The sequence below is a fragment of the Vicugna pacos genome, chromosome 30 (genome assembly GCF_048564905.1).
Source record: "Vicugna pacos chromosome 30, VicPac4, whole genome shotgun sequence".
NCBI classification, from domain to species: Eukaryota; Metazoa; Chordata; class Mammalia; order Artiodactyla; family Camelidae; genus Vicugna; species Vicugna pacos.
In genome coordinates this window covers 10,235,664-10,257,380 of record NC_133016.1, presented here as the reverse complement: position 1 = coordinate 10,257,380, position 21,717 = coordinate 10,235,664, and the positions used below count along the sequence as shown (strand labels likewise).

Genomic DNA, 21,717 nt, shown 5'->3' with positions numbered 1-21,717 from the left:
AGTATTCTCCATTTCTTTTTTCTACTCATATTTTTGCATGTTGTTTTGATCATGCTATATGTAAAATTTTATATCCTGCTTTTTTCACTTACCATTATATTATAGCATTTCCCTGTGTGGATACAAATTTTACCAACAACATTTTTAATGGTTACATAATATTCTCTCATATGTATATAATGCATTTGTCCATTCACTTATATTTTGGAGATTGATATTACAAATTATCCTATTGTGAACATGTTTTTATATAAAAATTTTTTTCTTTATTTAGAATTATTTCCTTAGGCGTCCTTCCCAAAAATAGATATACTGTTGGGCCTTCCCTGTCTGGGGTTCTGCATGTACAATTCAGCCAAACTCAGATCAAAAATATTTGGAAAAAAGAAATTCCAGAACGTTCCAAAAAACAGAACTTGAATTTGCTGTAGGCTGGCAATTATTTACATAGTATTTACACTTTATTAGGCATTATAAGTAATCTAGACACGATTTAAAGTATATAGGAGGATGTGCACAGGTTAAAAGCAAACACTATGCCACTTTATATAAGGGACTTAAGCATCCTCTGATTTTAGTATCTGAGGGGGTCCTGGAATCTGTACTAATAGTACAAAAAATTTTAAGATTCTTGACACATTTTGTCAAGTTGTTTTACAAAACAGTTGTAGCAGTTGACACTCTAAAATAGCCTATTCAATGTAAATGTTCATAGCAAAATCAGCTATTTCAAGTTGTGTGAAGCAAAAATCCCCTTAAAAGAAGTTTTCCACACATCTCATTTATGCAAAAATATCTTTTATGTTACCTATGTCTCTGAAAGGTTTTTAGCAGTTTGCTAATGTGACCATATTTGAATTTAAAAATCAAGCTTTCATCAGTTTATTTATGTGACATAGAGGCATAAAGAGAAGTATAAATTGTGGTCTACGTCCCAGACGATAGACAAGAATTATGTACAGAAACAACTGGGGGGGAGACAAGGTTGGTGGACTGGCTGGTAAAGGCTCCCACAGTTCAAAGGGAGTGAGACTCACAGGCTCTAGAATGGGGAGACAGGTGAATTATTTACCTCTGGAAGTGCTGGAATCTGGCACTGAAGCATGGTGAGGCCTAGATAAATACAGATGAGGTGAGGAGGGCTTTGTACACTGGGAAAACAGGATTTACAAAGATGGCTCGTCATAAATGTAAGAAAATGAGGAGACAGTAGGCTAAAATTTACAAGTGATGTCAGCTATTTTGTACACTAAATTCTGGTGTTCCGTTTCCTGATCTGTATTCAGAGAAGTCAATCCACATAAGCCCATCTGATGTTAGAGCTGGAAGGGATCTTAGCCCATCCCAATATCTCCCATATTCTGCATTTTTTTTTGTAGAGGCTGAAACATATACTACATTTTTCAAAGGAGGAAGTGGACATTAGTGAAGAATTAGAAACTTTATGTCCTAATTCCAAGGACAGTGCTATTTCTATGGGGTCCTATACTCAGGTACACCAGATGGGAATCTGATGGAGACCAGGTTTATTTAATGCCTTATGTTTATATGTTTACATGCACACAGCATTCTTACAGAGCATGGAACAATAATGGGGGAGGGGGAGTAGCTGCCCGGTAGGAGGGATTATATAGATATGAAGAGGGGACTAAATTTCGAATAGCTTTACAGTTTAGTTCCATAGTTGTATTAGAATATTTTGTGTGGACTGAGTAAATGGTATAACTAACTATTGGAACTATTTGCATATTTAAGTATATTCAAAGAAAATCTCCACTATAATCATCATACAAATTAAACATTTTCTTTAACTCTTAATAGATGTCACTCTGCTAAATTTTATGAGGAATGCAATAAATAATAAGATGGAGGATGTAGCCCCAAGCAGCTCACAATTTAACTGAGAAAATGAGATGTAGAAATATATATCTACAAGTGTGCAAAATTAGTTGATACAGATAACTTTTATCTGACTTCTATTGCTTATTCAGTGTCTTACAAAGAGTGGGTACTCAATACATATTTGCTAAATGAATAAATGAAGGAATGGAGAAAAGACCATTTCCAGGTGGGATAGTCAGGGGAGAGCTAAAAGAGTAAAGATTTGAGTTCAGTCCTTGAGAGTGGTTAAGATTTAGAAGAATGAGGAGATAAGGAACATTACAGACAAGGAATGAAAGAGAAGTCTAAAGTACCTATTCTTGACAAGTTAGATAAACATGCTCTCTGATGGCTAAAAATTGACTTTCCAAAATAGATAAATATGGTATAAGCAGGCATGTGAACATACATATAGCATAAAATCAACAGTCCACCCTCATCAAGAGGTCATTTTTAGGGCTAAGGGAAAATATATTCTAAAAGATTGCACTGAAAAATACATAAACTCTTTCCTCCAAAAAATAAACCCAGTGAAACAAAAAATACACCTTAAAAACTTTCCCCAGTTATATTGCTATAAACTAGAACAACCTGGAATGGAAAATATACTGTTTCCTGAAAGGTCTAAGGGATATTAATGATTAGTGATCACACATAGTCACAAAATACTGGTGGATGCTGATTCTCTCCTGGTGTAAAAGGTATGTAAGTTCAGTTCTGGGTGACTGCATGGGGGCAAAGGTATTACAAATACACACAGCTCCCTCACTCTGCACACAAAACCTTTGCTCCAAATAACCTTCTGCACCTTTTATACAGTAAAAGAATTATAGCTATTATTCTAGGCACTAGTCCCTAAAATATAAAGGTGTTCTTTTCTCTTTGATGAATTTTAAACTATGAGAAAGGACATGTACTATTCATATAAAGAGTTTTTGTTATATTTTTTCTTTGTTAAAAGCATTTATGGGTTGTTTTTTTAGTGAAAGGGGCTTAATTATTATTTAACCTAAACCCTAAAAGTTGTTTGCAGATATATGTAGATATATGATAGCATAGCGTAAAGGACAGGAGGTGGTGGGAGTGTTCACACTCCCTGTAAATGGTAAATGAACCTGTGTATGAACCTAAGAAGTGATAAATCAACCTATATATAACAAGGTTTCCACATTTTACATGAAGTGGAAACATTAACTAAAGTAGACTGAAAAGTTAAGGATGTATATTGTATCCTTATATAAATCACTGGGACAGGGGGAAAGGCAGGGACAGGATTGCCAGCATGACCAAGGGAGAAGCATAGCAAATCTCCCTCCCCGCCCCCCGCAAAAAATGATAAAATTGGACAAAATTATTTTTAAAAAACCATTTCAGCACTTTGTAAGTTGACCAAAATCATAAAACAAATTGAGAAGAAGTTATTCAAGATAAACTACTGACCTCAGTAAGATCAGAGAAGTCTGTGGCATTTTAACCTGGGGCTTCTCCCATCCACACCTAACGCCAGCTCCATGGAGAGGTTGTTCTGCCCAGGTAGAGTAGGTGATGGGAGGCAGCTGCCAGAGGGGGCTGAATCCAGCAACATATAAAAAAATGACACTTTACAACCAAATGGGATTTATCCCAGGAGTGCAAGGTTGGTTCAACATCTAAATATCAATATAATATACTATATAATAGAATAAAGTATATAAACCACATGATCACCTCAAAAGACCCTGAAAAAGCACAGGACAATATCCAGTATCTATTCATGATTGAAAAAGAAAAACTCTCTGCAAACTAGGAATAGAAAGGAACTTCTACAATCTAATATAGGGCATCTATGAAAAATGTATAGCTTACATCAGACTCAACGATGAAATTCTGAATTTTTCACTACTAAGATTGGGAATAAGGTAAGGATGTCTACTCTCATCATTTCTGTTCAACATTGTGCTAGATATTCTAGCCAGTGCAAATGGGGAAGAAAAAAAAGGCATACTAATTAGAAAGGAAAAAGTAAAACTTGTCTTTATTCATAGACTCATGATCCTATATGTAGAAAACCTTAAAGAACACACTTACACACTCACACACACACAACTACTAGAATGAGTAAGTCAGCAAGGTGAGGGATATAAGATTAACATACAAAAATCAATTGTATTTTTATATACCAGCAATGAACAATCAAAATATAAATTTAAGAAATCAATTTAGTCTTAAGTTAAAAAGTAGCACTCCCAAAACTACAGTGTAAAATATATACACTCTGGACAAATATACACACATATATATGTGCTCACTCACACAGCTACAATCCCCAGAGAATATTGGAAATGTATTATATAATAGTTACTGTAGGCAGTGGAATATGGCTCACTTAAAATTTTTAATTTTAATCAAAATTTTTTAATTAATCAAATTTTTAGTAGTGAACATGTGTGGCTTTTATAGTCAGGAGACAAACAGCAAATTATTTTAAATTCTTTCAGTTCCTGATTGAAAGTATTTCACATTATCTAGATGGTACAGTGGTTGAAAACAGTTTTGAGTGGCCAGCCAGGCTTTGTATCATGTCTCAGTCACCTTCTGGTATGAGACCTGGGGGAAATGGCTTAACCTTTTAGTCTCATTTTGCTCATCTATAAAATGGCATATATCTGAAGAATGTTATGAAGATTAATAGAAGTTGTATAAAATGGCTAGTACAACAGCACACCATTCAGTACTTGGTAAATGTTCTTTATTACTGTTGCTGTAGCTCAGTTTAGAGAGACTTATGCTTTGCTGGGGAAAATGATTCTTTTCCCCTGGCTGTTCTTTCTTTGCTCTGCCTGCTTTTTTCAAGTCATTAGCACAGGGAACACACTGGCCAATAAGATTAGGTGTAGCTGGAGATCATCGTGGCAACTCTGCATTATTACTGCAGCTCTGTGTTTGAGTCATTCAGCCCTTAAGGTCACTGCTCCAGTTCGTAGGCAGGATGTGCTAGAGGTGAGCTGTGATGCATACGTTGCCAGAGCTGTCCCAAATGAGGAGCAGCAGCTAGGATGAATCCACAGTATGGTTTCCTTCACTGCCATTGGATATCTAATGGTTGTGAGATCTTGCAGCCACAGGACTAGGTGTGGAAGCAGAAAGTGTGCTGGGGAGTGATGCTGAGAACTGATAGTGTGTATATGAGTGTTAACTTAGCACCATATAGTCATCTCCTCTAATGTGGCTGACCGCCTGAGTCACCAATTGTAGCCTAAGACTCCTCAGACATTAGAAGTCGGGAAATGACAATTTAGTCAGAGTTCTTCCATTATTTCTAACCCTTCTACCTTCATCATCCAATGTCTTCTGATAGAACTGATAAACCTGAAATGGTTCTGTAGGTAATCCAGATTTCAGTAGCACTAATGGCACACACCATGTGCTTGCTAACCTTACACAAGCACAGTTAAATCTGAAAAACTGTAGACCTGTGTAGATAGAATTTTAATGTCTGGACTTAGCTTACATTTCTGTAAAATAAAACTGTTCTCATGCCTTTTTCAATAGTGAGATATTTGAGACTTATGATGAAAAACTGTAAAGTAGTAGATGTTGACAGCACATTTTAAATACAAATATGGCATGCAGGAAAAATAAACTTTGACTTGAGGTTTAATAGCAAAATAAACATTTTTGAATAATTTCAAGTAGTCAGACCATAAACCCAGTGTTCTGAAGTACAGATATGCTCTAAGATAAATGGGCAAGAGTACTGGTTATTTTAGGTTATATTTGCTTAACTGGTATCCACATGGTTCCATCACAATCAGTTGATAAATAAAACAAGTATTTTTCTACATCATAAACAAACTGGATGCTTTAATTGGATAGTTTTAAAACAAACCAAAGAATTCCACCATTTATTTTAGCATAATTTAAACTTAATTTTTGGTTTTAAATTTTTAAAAAATTAGTTAATATACATCAGTTGTTTATGGAGTTTAAGTAAAAGTCATTTAGTATGTATTTTCCCCTTTACATAAAGGCTTGTAACCAGCCCTCTAAAGTTAGTAAGTAACATTTTATAGAGTTAAAAAATTTCTTCCAAATAGTTTCTTCCACCCTCAAGAAAGAATAGTATTCTTAAACTGGTTTGTTTGACTCTAAATGATTATTTAAGTTTACACAGTATGTAAATTAAAATTACAGAACCAGAACAGCAGGCTGTTCAAGGCACCATATATAGGCCAGGATCCAAGAAAGTGATCTTATTTGTTTACCCAAAGTTGATGAGATTCAGGGGGAGTGACCCTTCTAACTAAACTTACAAGGGAGTGGTAAATCCGAATATCATTAGAGTTACTTCAATGTGGGCTATCCCTTTCTTGGGAGTGGGTTACGTATCTCCCATCTCCAGGGTATCCTGTTCTCAGCATTAAGTCCATGGGAAACTGAATTGTTAATCAAAAGGTTGTTGTATTCTTATCAGGATCACAGTGTGGAAACTGCATGGTCTCAGAGATTTTTCATGAGGGTGAGGGAAAAGCCCAAAGAACTAAGTCTTCTCCAGGAAGGAGTATGTCTTTCTATTGATGGAAAAATCATAGTTACCAGATACGATGGTTGTTTACACTGAAAGTCCTGCAACAACATCAACAAATAAATAGACTGCCCGTTTTCCCTATTTTAGATTACAGGCAGTCTCCTTAAATCACTTTTGAAAGGAGACTAGTACTTCACCGTGACTTCATGTAGTTAGGTTCCAGTGTAGTTATTGTGCACTCTTGTTCAGGAACAAGGTCTGAGGATGATCTTGCTTACATCTGGCTGTGTCCTTCAGAACACAGTGACAAACTCACTCTTAGGACACCTCATGACTCTGCAAGCCATTACAAGTTGATTCTAACCAGCTTCACTGTCTAATTTTTTGAAAGGTCAATATATTGAGGTAACAAATTTAGAAAACCCATTCTCCATTAAGCTTCTGTGTTCCTTTTACAAACGTTATTATTCTATTTTATATATAGTTTTAAGGGGACTTTGATTAATGTTTTGTCCCATTGACAAAACTGGTTAACTTTAAATGTACTCAACACCATCTACAAATTTAACATATTTTATTTTCTTACTCATCCTGTGGATGTGTATTTGTAGTCTCCATTTTTCCACTTCATTTGGAAAAAAAAAATTGCACCTACAAGAAAGGTGAAGAAGTACAATGTTCGCCCATATACCCTACATCTAGATTTGTCTGTTGTTAATATTTCATCAAATTTGCTTTATTTCTCTCTATATAATTTTAAGTTAAAAAATTAAGTTGTTGGTATCATGACATTTCAGCCTTCAGTGCTTCAGCATGAACCAACTGAAAACATCTTTCTATAAAATCACAACGTCATTACCTCACCGGAGAAATTTAGCACTGATTCAGTAACCATATCTAATAGGAAGTCCATATTCAAATTTACCTAATTATTCCCAAAATGTCTTTTCGAGTTTTGTAAACCCAGAATCCAATCATAATTGATTTCGTTGTCCAGCCTCTTTAGTTTTCTTTAAGCTAGAACAGTCCTCTGACTGTGTTTGCTTTCACGACATTGATAATTTTGATGATTCAGGCCAGTGTCTTCTATAATGTCCCCTGATCCAGATTTGTCCTATTTCCTCCGGATTAGACTCAGTGTAAATATTTTGGCAAGGATACTGCAAATAGTGTGTACTTCCAATGACATCCATGACATATGGAGGAATATTAGGCTGTCTCATTATTGGTGATTGTTAAGGTGGAATCCATCAGATTTATCCGTGTTAAAGTACCATCCCCCTTTTAATTAAGCAAGGTGTTATTTAGAGGACCTGTGAATGTTTTGCTTCCCAACAATTTGCACCCAGTGGTGAAAATACGTGGATCGATGATTACATTTGGTGGTTGCAAAATGATACTTTCCTTCTAAAATTTTCAGCTGGCATTTTTCTATCCAGAAGAGTTTTCCCTGCACCCTCCTCCACCCTTTTCTTTGAGCATACATATGGACTTGGATTCTTTTTTATTCACTGGCTCTATCTTATTCTTTTTGATATTCAAATTCTGCTAGATTTGGCCAGGGGGAGCCCCTTCATGTTTTATAGAATTTGGCTCATGTGTTCTTTTGACATAAACCAATCATTCTGGATTTCTGAATCAATTGGCAGGAAGTATGGGCGTTACTGGTTGGGTCACTGCTCAAGATCTATCCACAGAGCTGGCAAAGGTATCCCCCAAGCCACACATGGTCTTTGGGAAAGGGCTGAATACTTGAAAACAACTCATGCTGCTTTTATGAAGGTGAAAGGATAAGAGATGGTGGGTTTAAGATGGGTTGACAATCAACAGCTCACCAGTAATTTGATGCTACCATATATTTAAAGAAGTACATGAATTCAGCAAATTCCATTGCAGAGAACACTGCTGGAGCAGTGGTAATTTTTCCATCTAGCAAGCCAACCTTCCACAGGTCCTAGAAGGCAGTGTTGTCTTTTGGGGGAGATAGCCCTTGCCTTTTTGAGCAGTGGGGCAAAGGTCTATTTCCAGAGGTACCAAAGAACCACACAAGTGCCCCAGGTCATCCAGTTCCTTAATTTCTAACACAAACCAGTAGCCTGAGGATTTTCCAAACCAAACCACTTTAGAATCAAGTTAATTTCTGGACAGGCTTCAAAGATTGGTGAATTTCAGGGTTTCTCCAAAAGTTTTGATACACAAGTGGGAGAACCTGGGCAGCCTGGTCAATCTAAGTCCCTAAGAACCTTTCTAACAAGTGAACCACAACTCTAGGGAGACTGGGAATTTTACCCAATGCTAGGCTTCCAGAGAAGGTGCCAAACACTAGAGTCGGGCATGGATTTCCTGCTGACCAATGAGCATACTGTCACAGTGTCAATACTGAGGATTTCTTTTTATATCAAATTTGTCATATTGGGTGTTTTTGTAAACCTTACAAAAATTTATTCTTTTAATTTTAAACATGCAATTATTTTTTCCTTAAGTTGTTTATCAATGAATAATTTACCTGTGTTTACAAGACCTTTAGACCAGCTTTTACTACAATCTCTAAAGACAATTTAATATTTAATTTCTCTTAAATGCATGATCTAACTAAAGGAAAATACGTGATCTAACTAAACAAAACTTTTTTCTGAGGTACCTTAAACTCATGACAATTTAAGTGATCAAAACTATAGACTGTAAGTGCAGTGACACTGGACACACGTTGGCTTCTTTCCCAGTATCCTTCCTCCTTTCCAACAGCCCAGGTTTCTTTGAGGGGATCCACTTGGTTCTGATTCCACCTCTATGGCTCTAAGATTGATCAGAGATGGGCATGTGATCTAAGCCAATTCAGTTAGAATAAATGTCAGGACTAGCCTGCCAGTAATGGGATGCCTATGTTCTCTCTTCCCTGCTAGATGGGAAAAGGATTCAGGTGACCCCAGGAGCTGCTGACTGTTACTTTTGGTTCCTGGTTCCTGGAGCATTATTCATTCGTTTATTCAACAAACATTCAGTAACATCTACTGTGTCCCAGATGTAAAAACATAAAATTGAATAAGACACGGTCATTGATGTTAAGATATTTATATTCCAACAGAGGAAACAGGGAGGTGTAATGAGAGAGGGAGCAAATGTGTCAAGATTCACAAAAACTGGAACAACAAATTCTTGGTAAGGACCAGGTTAGCTGCTGCAGGATATCATCTGAGGTAGAAGTGGCTGTATCTGGGCATCCTTTATGTGGACTTGATATCATTATCAGCCTGCCCTGAACCACCCAATTAACTGTGGTTTTAGTGAAATTTCTTGCACTTAACTGAATTGCAAAAGGGTTGCAAAGTCTCCTCAATCCTCAACCACTGGCTGGTGTCTTAATCCAAAGTATAACCTTAATTTTAAACCCAGTCTGATGGGTCCACATAAATATTTGGACAATAATGTCAGTAATACCGTCTTGCATTGTAAAGAGGCAAATAAAATGAAGTATATTGAATATGCATTATTTATCATCTAGGGACAAGATACAATAGCACTTTGTGTCCTTAAAGATGCCTTTTACAAGATACATCCATCTGAAAGATCTGGATACAAACACACACCTACGATTGCCACAGTAATACTATTTGGCCCATCTGATTATACAGGGAATATATAAATACCAGCGAATCTAGAGCAGGTGTTCCCAAAAGGTGGAGCTGGAGGGAGGAATACTTTCTCTTATTAGACGTCTTATTGGAAGCATCTGGGTAGTTTTCCCAATAAACAAACCTATATCTCATCCTGGGATTTCCATCTGGGCCCTTCCCTGTTGTAGTATATCACTCTTACTGAAGGTGTTCTCTCTCTCACTTATGATAGGGTGGAAAAAACATTGAGGATGGTCTAGTGAGTTGCACTAAGGAAAAAGAGGGCTCTGAAACAATACGCTACAGCATAAATAGCAAATTGTCCAGCTGATGGAAAATAACCAGTCATTAAATCACCATGTATGTCATATATGTGTGGAACCCCCGAGGATCAGGTCGCCTCGACACCCCAGGGGCGCATGGTGCAGCCTGCACTCTGCGTGGGCTCGTCCGGGATCGAGGTGTCCGGGCCCCCTAATGCTCTGATCACTGCATTTTCTAACATGAGCCAAAGATAGAAGGACAAAAATAATCATCACTGATTACAAATCTGAATTCTGACCTAAAACTTATGGATCAAGTATTGTGGCGAATTGATACTAAATAGTTTCTCATTGCCAAGCAAAATATAAAGATCAAGTTGCCTGGATCACATGGAAAAATCACCTGGAAGGAACACACGATATCCTGATCTAGGCATTAGACTCATTATGGACCTGTGAATATCTAGCAAGATTAATATTACTATTGATTGCCTAAAGTATTTCACCTTATACTTCAGAAATGTGGGAATGGGTGACACAGGGTAGAAGATTCCAGGGCAGTTGAGGCTGACAGCAAAAAGGGGCAAGGGCTGTAATAATAAAAGTCCTTACGAGGTTTTCTCCTGATTGTAGTGATTTCTACATTGCACCCGAAGAATGCAAGGATATAGCAAATTACACAAAAGAATGGCTTTCATATATTTTGCCAATCTCAAGCGTGTTGAAAACAACTGTCTGTCTCCTCGATTTACTCCTGAAACTGATTTAGGCTTCAGTTCAGCCTTTTACTGAATTACAAATTAGCTTCTTAGGGCATGAAGTTGTGAGGTAAAGAGGGCTCAGCATACACTCTTCCAACAGATGTCCAAATACTTTCAGTATGAGTTTTGGAACGAGCGTTTGTTTGTTTTTACTTAAATCCACTACATAGCTGTAATAGGACTTCCTAATTTAAAACATCAAGGATTTTTTTTAAAACGTACCTTTTAAAAAATTAACCCTCAAAAGATCCAGCTGGGTTTTTAAAATTTGGACTAAAATTTAAAAAAAAAAGCAACAAACAGATATTTTGGAGGTCTTCAAACCTTAACAATGTAACAAAACTTTGTTTAAATAGTTGAAAGCCTGTCAAGGTAGCAGCTTCAGTTCCTCGAGCCACAGAAAATTCGCACCGGCACAGGAATTCAAAATGTTAGCAACTGACACAGAAATGTTATGTAGCAAATAAAATAATTCCCCAGAGATGGTGGCTTTCGGGGGCTTTTGCTAACCGTCATGGAAATAATTTCCAAAGAGCGTTACAGACCAGAGGAAACCGTTGGGCTAGGGACGTCCACACCAGCGCGTCCCCCTTCGGCCCAGAGGCCGTGAAACCCCCGAGGGTCGGGTCGCCTCCGCGGCCCGGGGCAGCCCGCACTCCGTGTGGGCACTCGTCCAGGATCGAGGCGTCCGGGCCCCCTAACCACAGTCACATCCCAGCCTCCCGACCCAGCTCGCGGATGCCCAGCAGAGCGAATCGACACAACTGATCCCAGTAAGGTTGTGGTGGGAATTATCCTGTTGCTGACTTCCCAGATAGCCGACTGGGCTGTGGAGTGAAGGAGCTCGGGTGAGCGCCCTCCCTCCAGAAGAAGCCCTGTTCCTGGAACGCGCACCATGCGGCCGCGAAGGGAACCTGGCGGTGCGGTGGGGCGACGGCCCACGCGAGGAGTTGTCAAAAGCCGGGCTCGGGCCCTTGGGAAAGGTTCAGTTCCCCGCTTCCCTCCTCACACGCGGGTCTCGCACGCTCCTCGCCGCGCTCTGGTGCACCTAGCCTCCGCCGCACAGTCCCACCAAGTCCTCCACCCCACCACCCCAACCCTCAAGGGACCACCACACATTAGGACCGAGCGGAAGCCGCAGAGAGGGAAGGCAGCTGGATAGCAGTTGGGCGTGGCTTCTTGGAGAGAGGCGGGTCCCGGGGGCGGGGAGTTCTACGTAATCATCGGCTGGGGCTGCTGATTGGCTGAAGTGCCTGCTTGGAGCCCGCAAGTGTCTCCGCCCGGCCCAGCCGCTCCTCCTCCTAGTCGCTCGGTCCGCACCGGCTCGCGGGGGAACCGCTCAGACGCAGCCGCTTCAACCCAGTGCGGACGACAGGAGAGAGGGAGGTGGAAGGAGGACACGCTTGGTCGCTTGCTCCCACCAGCACCTGGGCTACCAGAGCCGGCGCTGAGCCCAGGGGGAGGAGCCGCCGCTGGCACGCCCCGCCTCCGGCCCGGGAAGACGACGCCAGCTACCCCGCCGACCGGCCGCCGCCCCCCTCGCCGGCCGAGACCCGCCCCTGGCCCGGGCCCTCCCCCAGCGGCATGGAGGGGCCCTGCTCCTGACGGCCGCGCCGCCACTTCGGCCCCGGCCCCTCCCGCCCGCCCGCCCCCGCTCGCATGTCCGCGCCGCCTTAGCCGAGGATGCTGAGGATGAAGCTGCCGCTGAAGCCGACGCACCCCGCGGAGCCGCCGCCCGAGGCGGAGGAGCCTGAGGCGGACGCGCGGCCGGGCGCGAAGGCGCCGCCGCGCCGCCGCCGCGACTGCCGCCCCACGCCGCCACCGCCGCCGCCCTCGGGCCAGCCGCGAGGCCCCCCGCCGCCGCCGCCGCCGCCGCCGCCGCCCCGGGGGCTCGGGCCGCCTGTTGCTGGCGGAGCGGCGGCGGGGGCGAGCATGCCGGGCGGCGGCGGAGGCGGCGGCGGGCCCGCGGCGGCGCTGCGTGAGCAGGAGCGGGTGTACGAGTGGTTCGGGCTGGTGCTGGGCTCGGCGCAGCGCCTGGAGTTCATGTGCGGGCTGCTGGACCTGTGCAACCCACTGGAGCTGCGCTTCCTCGGCTCGTGCCTGGAGGACCTGGCGCGCAAGGACTACCACTATCTGCGCGACTCGGAGGCCAAGGCCAACGGCCTCTCGGACCCGGGGCCATTGGCCGACTTCCGAGAGCCCGCCGTGCGCTCGCGCCTCATCGTTTACCTGGCGTTGCTGGGCTCAGAGAACCGTGAGGCCGCCAGCCGCCTGCACCGCCTCCTGCCCCAGGTGGACTCGGTGCTCAAGAGCCTGCGCGCGGCCCGGGGCGAAGGCTCGCGGGGCGGCGCGGAGGACGAGCCCGGCGAGCGCGGCCAGGACGGCGAAGGCGAGGAGGACGCCGAGAAGGACGGCTCCGGCCCGGAAGGTAGTGGCGCCGAGCCGTGGCCCGGCGGCGGGCTGGGCTTCAGGGCCCAGGAGGAACTGCTGCTGCTCTTCACCATGGCCTCGCTGCACCCGGCCTTCTCCTTCCACCAGCGGGTCACCCTGAGGGAGCACCTGGAGAGGCTCCGCGCGGCGCTCCGCGGGGGCCCCGAGGACGCGGAGGTGGAGGTGGAGCCGTGCAACTTTGCTGGCCCCCGGGCCCAGGTAAGGCGTGCCAGCCTCCCTGCGTCCGCGGTGCGGTCACCGCCCCGGCGGCCTCCCAGGCCTGGCTTTCGGAACCCCCTGTCCGAGCCTCACCCCAGCGCAGGTGGCTCGGGATCCTCACTTCACGGTTCCCAGCCCGGTAGTACGGATCTTCGTTTTGCTGGGCCGCCCAGTTCCTCTCACCTCTTCCCCCTCCACTACCCCCCCCCAATATGCACACACAGACACCCGCCATAACAGAATGCTCTAGAAGTCTCTTCCGTGCCGAAGTTGCCACGGAAAACATGGAGCTCTCAGCCCGGTCCCCCTCTCGGATGAAGGATCTCGGGACCTTTTTGGCTTTGAGCATCTCTGTAGATGCTGGGAGAGGCTAAGCGCTGGGGGAGCCTGTGTGTTGGCCCCGGGCTGAACCCTCCCTGTCTTGCCGTCTGGCGCGCTGGTCACACGTTTTAAAGCTCTGTGTTACCCTGGGTGAGATGTCCTAAAGGTGCGCTCCCGGCGTGTTGCCCTGTCTTTGACACAAAGGGACGCTTTTTGCTCAGTGTACGCCCGAGTTAAAAGGGGTCGTAGAGTTTTCTGATTCCTGCTAAGAGAACTTCATGTTCTCAGAAAAAAATCAGATGTGAAGAGCCGCGAAATGACTCACTAGAGAAGTAGTAGCGCAGGTTGTCTGGGTAAAGAAAGCTCTCCTAGGGCCGGTTGGGTATGCCCTTTACCTCTGACATGTCCTGCTTTCTACGGGCTTGAGTCGTGCCTACAGATTTGGGTCCAGAGATGTTTGTTGGGCCACTACTGTAAGCATAAATGTTTTCTAAAAAATTAAGCACCAAAATGTAGTAGACGAGAATTCAGATGAGTAACTTGTCGCAAGCATTAAAGAAAGATTTTATATAGCCACGAAAGCAATTTGATAATAACCGAGGCCAAATATAAAGTCTTTGAGTGTGGTAGTTTAATGGAGTAGTAGCTTTCATTTAGAGTTAAAACTACACTTTTTCGTGGCTCACGATTACTTAAGAGGTATTAATTAATTTGAATGCTATGCTTTTTCAGTTTAGGTGATCTTCACCATGATATATTGGAAAGCGGGATTTTTTTCACTCCTTGCCTGAGAGTTAATTAATCTTATATAACTTCTATCATTCAATACCTTGGAACTGAAACTGGGCATTGTATTTCTCTAATGGTGGTGTGGACTCAGTACCCATAGAATCAAAGGACTTTGGGGGCTGGAAGGGATTTAGGGATAATCTAGGCTGAGCTCCTCCTTCTGAAAATGAATCTTCGGTGAAATGACTAACTCACGTTTTAGGACATATTTTATCACATGTAGTAAGGCTAGAACCTAGAGTTTTCTTCGTGAGTTTGAAATATTATCTTCCAGTATCTATTTACTACTAGCATGCAACTGTATATACTGATGGTAAAAACCCTTGCCACTCTTCAGCCTACTCACTAAAATAATTCCAAAAAATCTGATGTGCCACTGCTATTAGAGAAGAAAGCCTGAACTCGGGAGAAATACGTATTTCTTTTTAATTTCTTGTATATATTGTAAAGATAACCTTAGATTGTAGATGAAAATATTCCACAGTGGAGCAGTTTATGTAATTTCTATTATTAATTAATAGGTTGGAATACCTATTCCTACAGGGATAACCGATTTCTGATTTTAACTGCTAGGAGTCTTTTTTTTTTCCTTTAAATTTTGCTTGTAATGCGAGTGTTGGAAGGTGACTAGACGAAGGGGAGAGGTGCATGCAAACCACAGTAACGAGATTTTTATCTTGACCGCAGTGTGTGGCCTTGTCTGGCAGCCGGTGAGTGCTGAGAAGAGTGGACAGAGTGAGACTGGGCATCCTGCCATTAATTTCAGCACATCATTACTTCTCAGGCAGTGTGCCCTGTGCTGTGGCCCATCAGTTGAAGTGGGAGAATAAATCTTAGGGGATACACGTACTACTGGGGATGCTGAAGGCTATTTCTAGACACTTGTGGGTGTGATGAACTTTTTTCTCCAGGAGTTGTTTGGGGTTACCGTAACACATCATTTACGTTTCATTGAACTGTTAGTACCCCGCACTTTCTTCTTGTTAGCGTGCAATCCAGGGCCCTCAGCTGTGGCTTGTTCTGGCCTTGACGTTTCCGCGGATGTTGCTGCTCCCAGGCTGTCACTCTCGAGGCGGCTGGTGGGCTGGATTGATTTTAATCCCAGTTCGCTGCCCTCCAGCGCAACTGTCCCGCGAGGGAGCGCCCACCTCGGAGTTTGCAGGGAGGCGCCGGAGCGCGTGGGAGGGCCCCGCGGTGACGCGCCGCGGCGGACCCGCACCGCGCGGACCGGCAGACGGCGATTTGGGGGCCCGGCCTGCGGGGCTCCTCCCCTCCCCCGCCCCGCAAGATGGCGGCGGCGCGCTGCCCACGTGACTGGCGCGTTGGTCCCGCCCCCGGGAGGGCGGTCTGAGTTCCGGCCGCGCTGCGCTGGGGGTTCCCCTCGGCCTCTGGGCGAGGCGGGCGCGCGGCACCCGCGTGGAGAGCCTTGCGGGCGGCGTACTCTGGGGATGGCAAAAGGAAATTCGTGTGGCAGCCTTTTATTGCACCGGAAGTGACCTTTTAGACACATACATGTAACTTTTTAATTGCTTGAAAATACTTCTATTAACTGCTGTCTATAAGTGGATGGAGCAGAACTAGTAATTGTGTTTTAATTTACTCTTACAATAAAAGTATACTAATACTAACCCAGAATAGTGTTCCTGGCTTTTTCAAGACTTCTACTCAATACATAATATGTAGCAGCTTCTCTGTAAACAAAAATTTTTTAAAACTAACAAAGTTTGCAGGTAGAACTTGTGCTTTAAAGTGAATTTTATACCGATTATAAGCTTTCAAACTGCGTAGGCCCAGCAACTGTTTACAGACAGCGTGGTTACAGTGTTAATAGTTGAAGTGACAAGTCCTCGGATTTACCGCTAGAGTATAGTAACTAGGTCATTTTAGAAAAATGGAGACGATTTTAAAAGTGGCATTCTTTTAGTTTTCCTACATGAGTTGAATGATCTTAGAGTAAATGTTACATTGAATTACAACTGAAATGTCGGCATTGCTTTTAGACTTGTGCATAAAGTTCATGTGCTTCACAGCTGCAGTGGACTGCCGGTCACCTTGGCAAAATTCAGCAAACAGCCCAGTGGGCAGCAGTGAAAATACACATTAACAGTGTCCTAGGACCTTTGTGATTCTGTGTTAATAAAGTTGTGGACTGCGTATATATCATAGCTGGAAAAAGGTTTTAAAAATGGGGGCCCCATATTATTAGGAATACAAACTGTGAATGATGTATTAACAGTAGCAACAAAAAACTAATGTATTAGTTTTCAGTTAAATATTTAATGATTTACTATTTTTAAAAGATGCTAGTTTTGTGGCTGTTACATTGAAAAGATGAAAAAGACAGCTAAGCTTCCTATCTTTGCATACTTAGAGACACTTTATGAAAATGGATATTCTGGTTTTGGAGATTTAGCCCCCAGTTAGCAACACAAAGGTTAAAAAAGGCATAAAACGGATGTCCTGTGGTAATAGTGGTTAGTGGTTAATGTCGTTGGTATGGCCACATTTCTTTGGAGATTGTTTTCAGTATCCTCAAAACTTAGTTGCTTGGCAGATAGAACTAATGTTTGAATTAAAAACAGCAACTGGGAAGTTTTGATAGTATTAGTATAGTAGATAGTACTTATTTAGTGTTATTTGGACTCACAAAAATTAAGTGACCATGGGCCCTTTACTTAAAAAAAAAATGAAGGTACTAAAGAAGACAACTTTGCAAAATTGTTACTTTCTAATAGAATAGGTTAATTAACTATATTGTGTTTGACAGACCAAGTATCTCAACTCATTTTAATAAAACAGATCATGTATTGGTAGTGTTGGGGCCTAAAGAAGCAAACTCTTTTCAGAAGTCTTAGCATATATGCTCTTATTATAAGATAATGTGTATGTGGCAGCTGGAATCCTAGTGAGAGCCGTGACTTGAAAATGAGAGAGAAGGTTAGTGATCAGGATTTCAGTTGTTAGTGTATTAGGCACTAAAAAGATGCTTTCTGAAAATGACTTTTAAAAAGAACAACTGTAATACTCACAGTAATAAATATCTTTATTTAATTTGTTGTCCACTGCTGGGAGATTTTATAGTTAATAGTATCCCTGGAGCAGTGGGCGCTGTCTGAGGCTTTCCTCACTCCTACTGGAGGAATAATAGCAGTACTTATGTTAGGTTGTGAGGATTAAATGAACGAGTACTTGTAGAACGATGTCTGATACATGATCTTCGATAAATTTTAGCAGTTTTCCATACAGGTGAAGCCTTGTTTGAAAGGTGGTAGAGGAGTGGATATAGCATCTCACAAATTGAGAGCAGAGAGCAGAACTAGCCATGACCTTTATGGGAAATTTTAAGTTGGTTTGGCTACAGCAAAAATATAAGCAGTTCAGTTAATAAATGCCTTTTAGAAGAGGCTTTTAGAAGATCACAGTTAAGCAATGATTATTTTAGTAGCAGTGGGAGCTATTGGGCATCATCCCCCAGTTACTTACATTTTTTCTGTGCAGTGGTTTTCTCAGGTAAGAACTCAGGGGGAGTCTCACTTATACCATAAGCTAATATACTATTAACTACTTTTCTGCAAATTAACTAATGTAATATGTATCCCCTTTAAAAAAAAATTACTTTTTGTGGTTGTTTTGTGGGATAGGGGACAGGAACTGTGCTATAAAGGCTTTCAAAGACTTTGAAGAATTTAGCAGAGCCCTAGACTTGAAGGCTTAAATTCCAGCTCTGCCACTTGCTTTGTGATATTAACCAGGCCACTTAAATCCCTGAGCCTCAGTCTTATCTGTAAAATGGGGATAACTTCTTTTTAAGGTAATGATGATTTAGCTAATGAGATAAGATGCAAAATAATTTATATAGTGTTTTGAGCACAAATTCTCTGTTGAGAGTGTTCAGTGCATTTTTATTCTCCACTAAGATGCAACCATTCACATTGTTAGATCAATTGTTTTCAAGACTAGGTTTTCTTTTTTAACTTAATAAAAGTCCATATGGTATATAGTATTTTCTATATTGTTCTCTACTGCCATACTTGTAAATTGATTGGTATTTAGGAAGGACAGATAATTAAGCTGGTGTTTGAGACACATTTATTTGGGGCAATTTTTTTGTTCTTGCACTGTAAAGATCTGATATGCTACAGATGAAATAAGCCCAAAGAAAGCATTTCTCTGGGTTACATATCATTAAAATATATATTTTCCTATATTGGATTTGGGAATGGGAATGGAGAAAATATTTCGAATTTTGGTTATCCTGAACTCCCACACAACCATAATGTACTTAAAATCTTCGTCACAGTTAGCTAGGAAACTAGTCTGTAATTTAAAGATATTTTGTTAAGTTACGTAGTTTTTCATTAGTTCAGCGCACAAACTGGAATCCATGGATAATTAAAACATTTTTATACCTTTTTATAGAAGCTTTTAAATTGGCTGACTTTGAAGTTATTTAATATTTTTGTTCTTCCTTGAGAAATATTAAGCTTAAAATTTTTTTTAATAAGAGAAGCAAAGTAAAAAGCCTGCACTACCCTTTAAGCAGACTGAGCTTCACTTGTATCAACTCTACTTTGCATTATGGAGGACGGTGTTGTAACAGGGCTCCTTTTCCTCACGGAGAATGCTTTGTCACGTGGGCTCCTTCATCCAGTCTGCGTAAACAGCCACTCTGGAAGGGATGTGCCTAATCGGGTGTTTATGTTACAGGTGACAGAGCTGCTGGGCGCTTAGTAGTCCGTTTCCTTCTGTTCCTTTGCTCCAGAGAACATTTGGCTTTAATTCTCTTCTCAGTGTCTTAGCTCATTAGACGTGTTTAATGCTCATTCAAGAAATAATTTATTTGAGGTCAGATGTAGGTTTTGAAGAGGTCACTTTGGCAAGTCACTTCGTCTTTTCAAGTATCAGACTGCTCAGTGTAGAATAAGGATGTCATCACCATTTATTACGTAGAACTGCTGTGAAGATGAACCTGATCATGTACGTGAAAATGCTTGGTAAACATAAGTGAGGTAGGTCAACCGCTCTGTCTGTTGATCCAGGAGTGGATGGATAGCACAATTCGGTTGCAGTGGATGAAGAGAAATACAGAAGTCTGAAGAGATAATAGGGGTTGGGTTACAGAGGGTCTTGAAGGTCAGATGAAAGAAACAGGTTGCAGACAGATTGCAGTGGCAACCAGTGAAAATTTGTGTATGGTCTTCCTGTCATGTTCACTGTCATTTAAATTAATATCTGAAAAGAATGTATCACTGATCACACACACACAAAATCTTCCAGACTCATCCAGTTCTCTCAGTGGTACCATTACATTTCTAGTCACTCTGATTTGCTTGATAACCTTAATCCTCTCCTCCCCTCATATCCTAAATTCACCTTTCCTCATCCTTGCTGACACCATTCTCTTCTGGGACTTGATTTCTGTTTGCCGTGCTTTAAGCCCTCCCTTGGACACCACTGCCAGATACATCTTCCTAAAGCAGTACTTAATTGTATCAATCATATTTTCTTGCAGTGACTGATGGAAGCTTGTCTCTAATAGGTCTTTAGACTTATTCTCTTTCCTCTGGTCTGTCTTCTCACGTCCTGTCATTCATTCATGGCTGGTTCATGCCCTCACCTCTTGCATGATTTTCTTTGAAATTGTCCCTGTGGTGGTCTTCTCCCAAGATTCTTTGCTGCCTCTGCATTCGAGTAGTGTGTATATTCTGTGTAACAGTTTTGGAACTTAAGCTATAATTCTTTTTTCTGTTTTTTTTTTAAATTTTTATTTTGAATTGTTTTTAACTTATACAGTTGACCTTCTCTCCTGGATTTTAAGTTCCCCAAAGGCTCGGGGATCATATCTCATTTTTTTTTGTCTGTGTTGCATATATCATAATTGCGCAGTCAAAATTTCCTATGCTTAGGGTATTTCAAATATAGCTCTGAAGAATACCATTTTGATGAGCTGCTGTAAGGCAAAGTACATCAGGCAGTGATTTTTTTTTTTGGTCTTGTGTGAATTATCAGCTACTTTATAAGGATATTTGCAGCCATGTAGTATAGGCACAATTGTTTTGGAAATAATAGACAGAGTTGTTTCTTTAGGTAAAAAGCATGGAACGGTATGGATTTGAACTGAAGCCTCAGTGAGTGAATGATGACTGGTTATGCATACTAATTATTCTTTCAAAATCAGACCGTGTGCACTCTACTCTGTAAATTAAGCTTTGGTGTGTGTCGGGGTACACGTTGCTGCAAACCTATGGGTGATGTTTTGATGGGATGGAAAAGTCACAAACCACAAACTGCCTTCTTTTGTTTGGGTAGTTGTAGTTATTGTTGTCTAGTGTAGATCTCCAGTCTGTGATTTGCTTGAGGGGTGGCAGGAGTCAGGTGCACAACTGAGACGGTACCTTGCTTAGGGTCAGAAAGTTAAAAACTTTGGTCACTGAAATGAGCAGTTTATAATCTAAAAGAGTTGCAGAGTTTTTATGTTTCTTGTTTGGAATGTCTAAATTGGGATAGTTAAGAAACGTAATGTTCCTGCAGTACAATTGATTTTTGTTTTGGATATCAGATGATTGAAATTCACTAGTGTTCCTGGAAGGAACAACATGGTCGCATGTGAACCAAAATGCTGTGGTGTTTGGAGAAGACTTCCTCAAGAAAGAGTTCCTTACAGAGAAGCTGCCCGATGGGAGGGTGATGTTAAGTGGTCTTGTTAGTTTGGGGAAGGTGCCTTTTCTACTAGATGACATTAAACACAAGTCCTAATGCAATGTTTCCCAGCACTAATACTTACAACCTATAAATCACTTGCTGTCAAGGATCCTTCATAAGCTATAGTTTCTATGTGGTTCTAGGAACATTTCTGCGCTGGGGGTGAAGGCTGTGGGTCTGCTGCAGGAGCCAGAAGTCCCTGCAGTGCTGTTGCCTGTCGGGCTCACCTG

The 21,717-nt window shown here is 41.9% G+C and overlaps 1 protein-coding gene across 5 annotated transcripts in view; it reads left to right on the top strand.

The window, feature by feature from the left end:
* The first annotated feature begins 12,320 nt into the window (after positions 1 to 12,320).
* ZCCHC2 (zinc finger CCHC-type containing 2) overlaps positions 12,321 to 21,717 on the top strand; it is a 48,749-nt gene continuing 39,352 nt past the window's right edge. For 3 of the 5 annotated variants that reach the window (XR_012065513.1, XR_012065512.1, XM_072952008.1), the window contains exon 1: positions 12,321 to 13,675. Coding sequence is in view for 1 of the 5 variants with exons in the window: in XM_072952008.1 (XP_072808109.1) it covers positions 12,710 to 13,675 (966 nt within the window). In the remaining 4 variants the exon portion in view is untranslated. The remainder of the gene's footprint in view (positions 13,676 to 21,717) is intronic. The other 2 variants (XR_012065515.1, XR_012065514.1) reach the window with 1 other exon arrangement.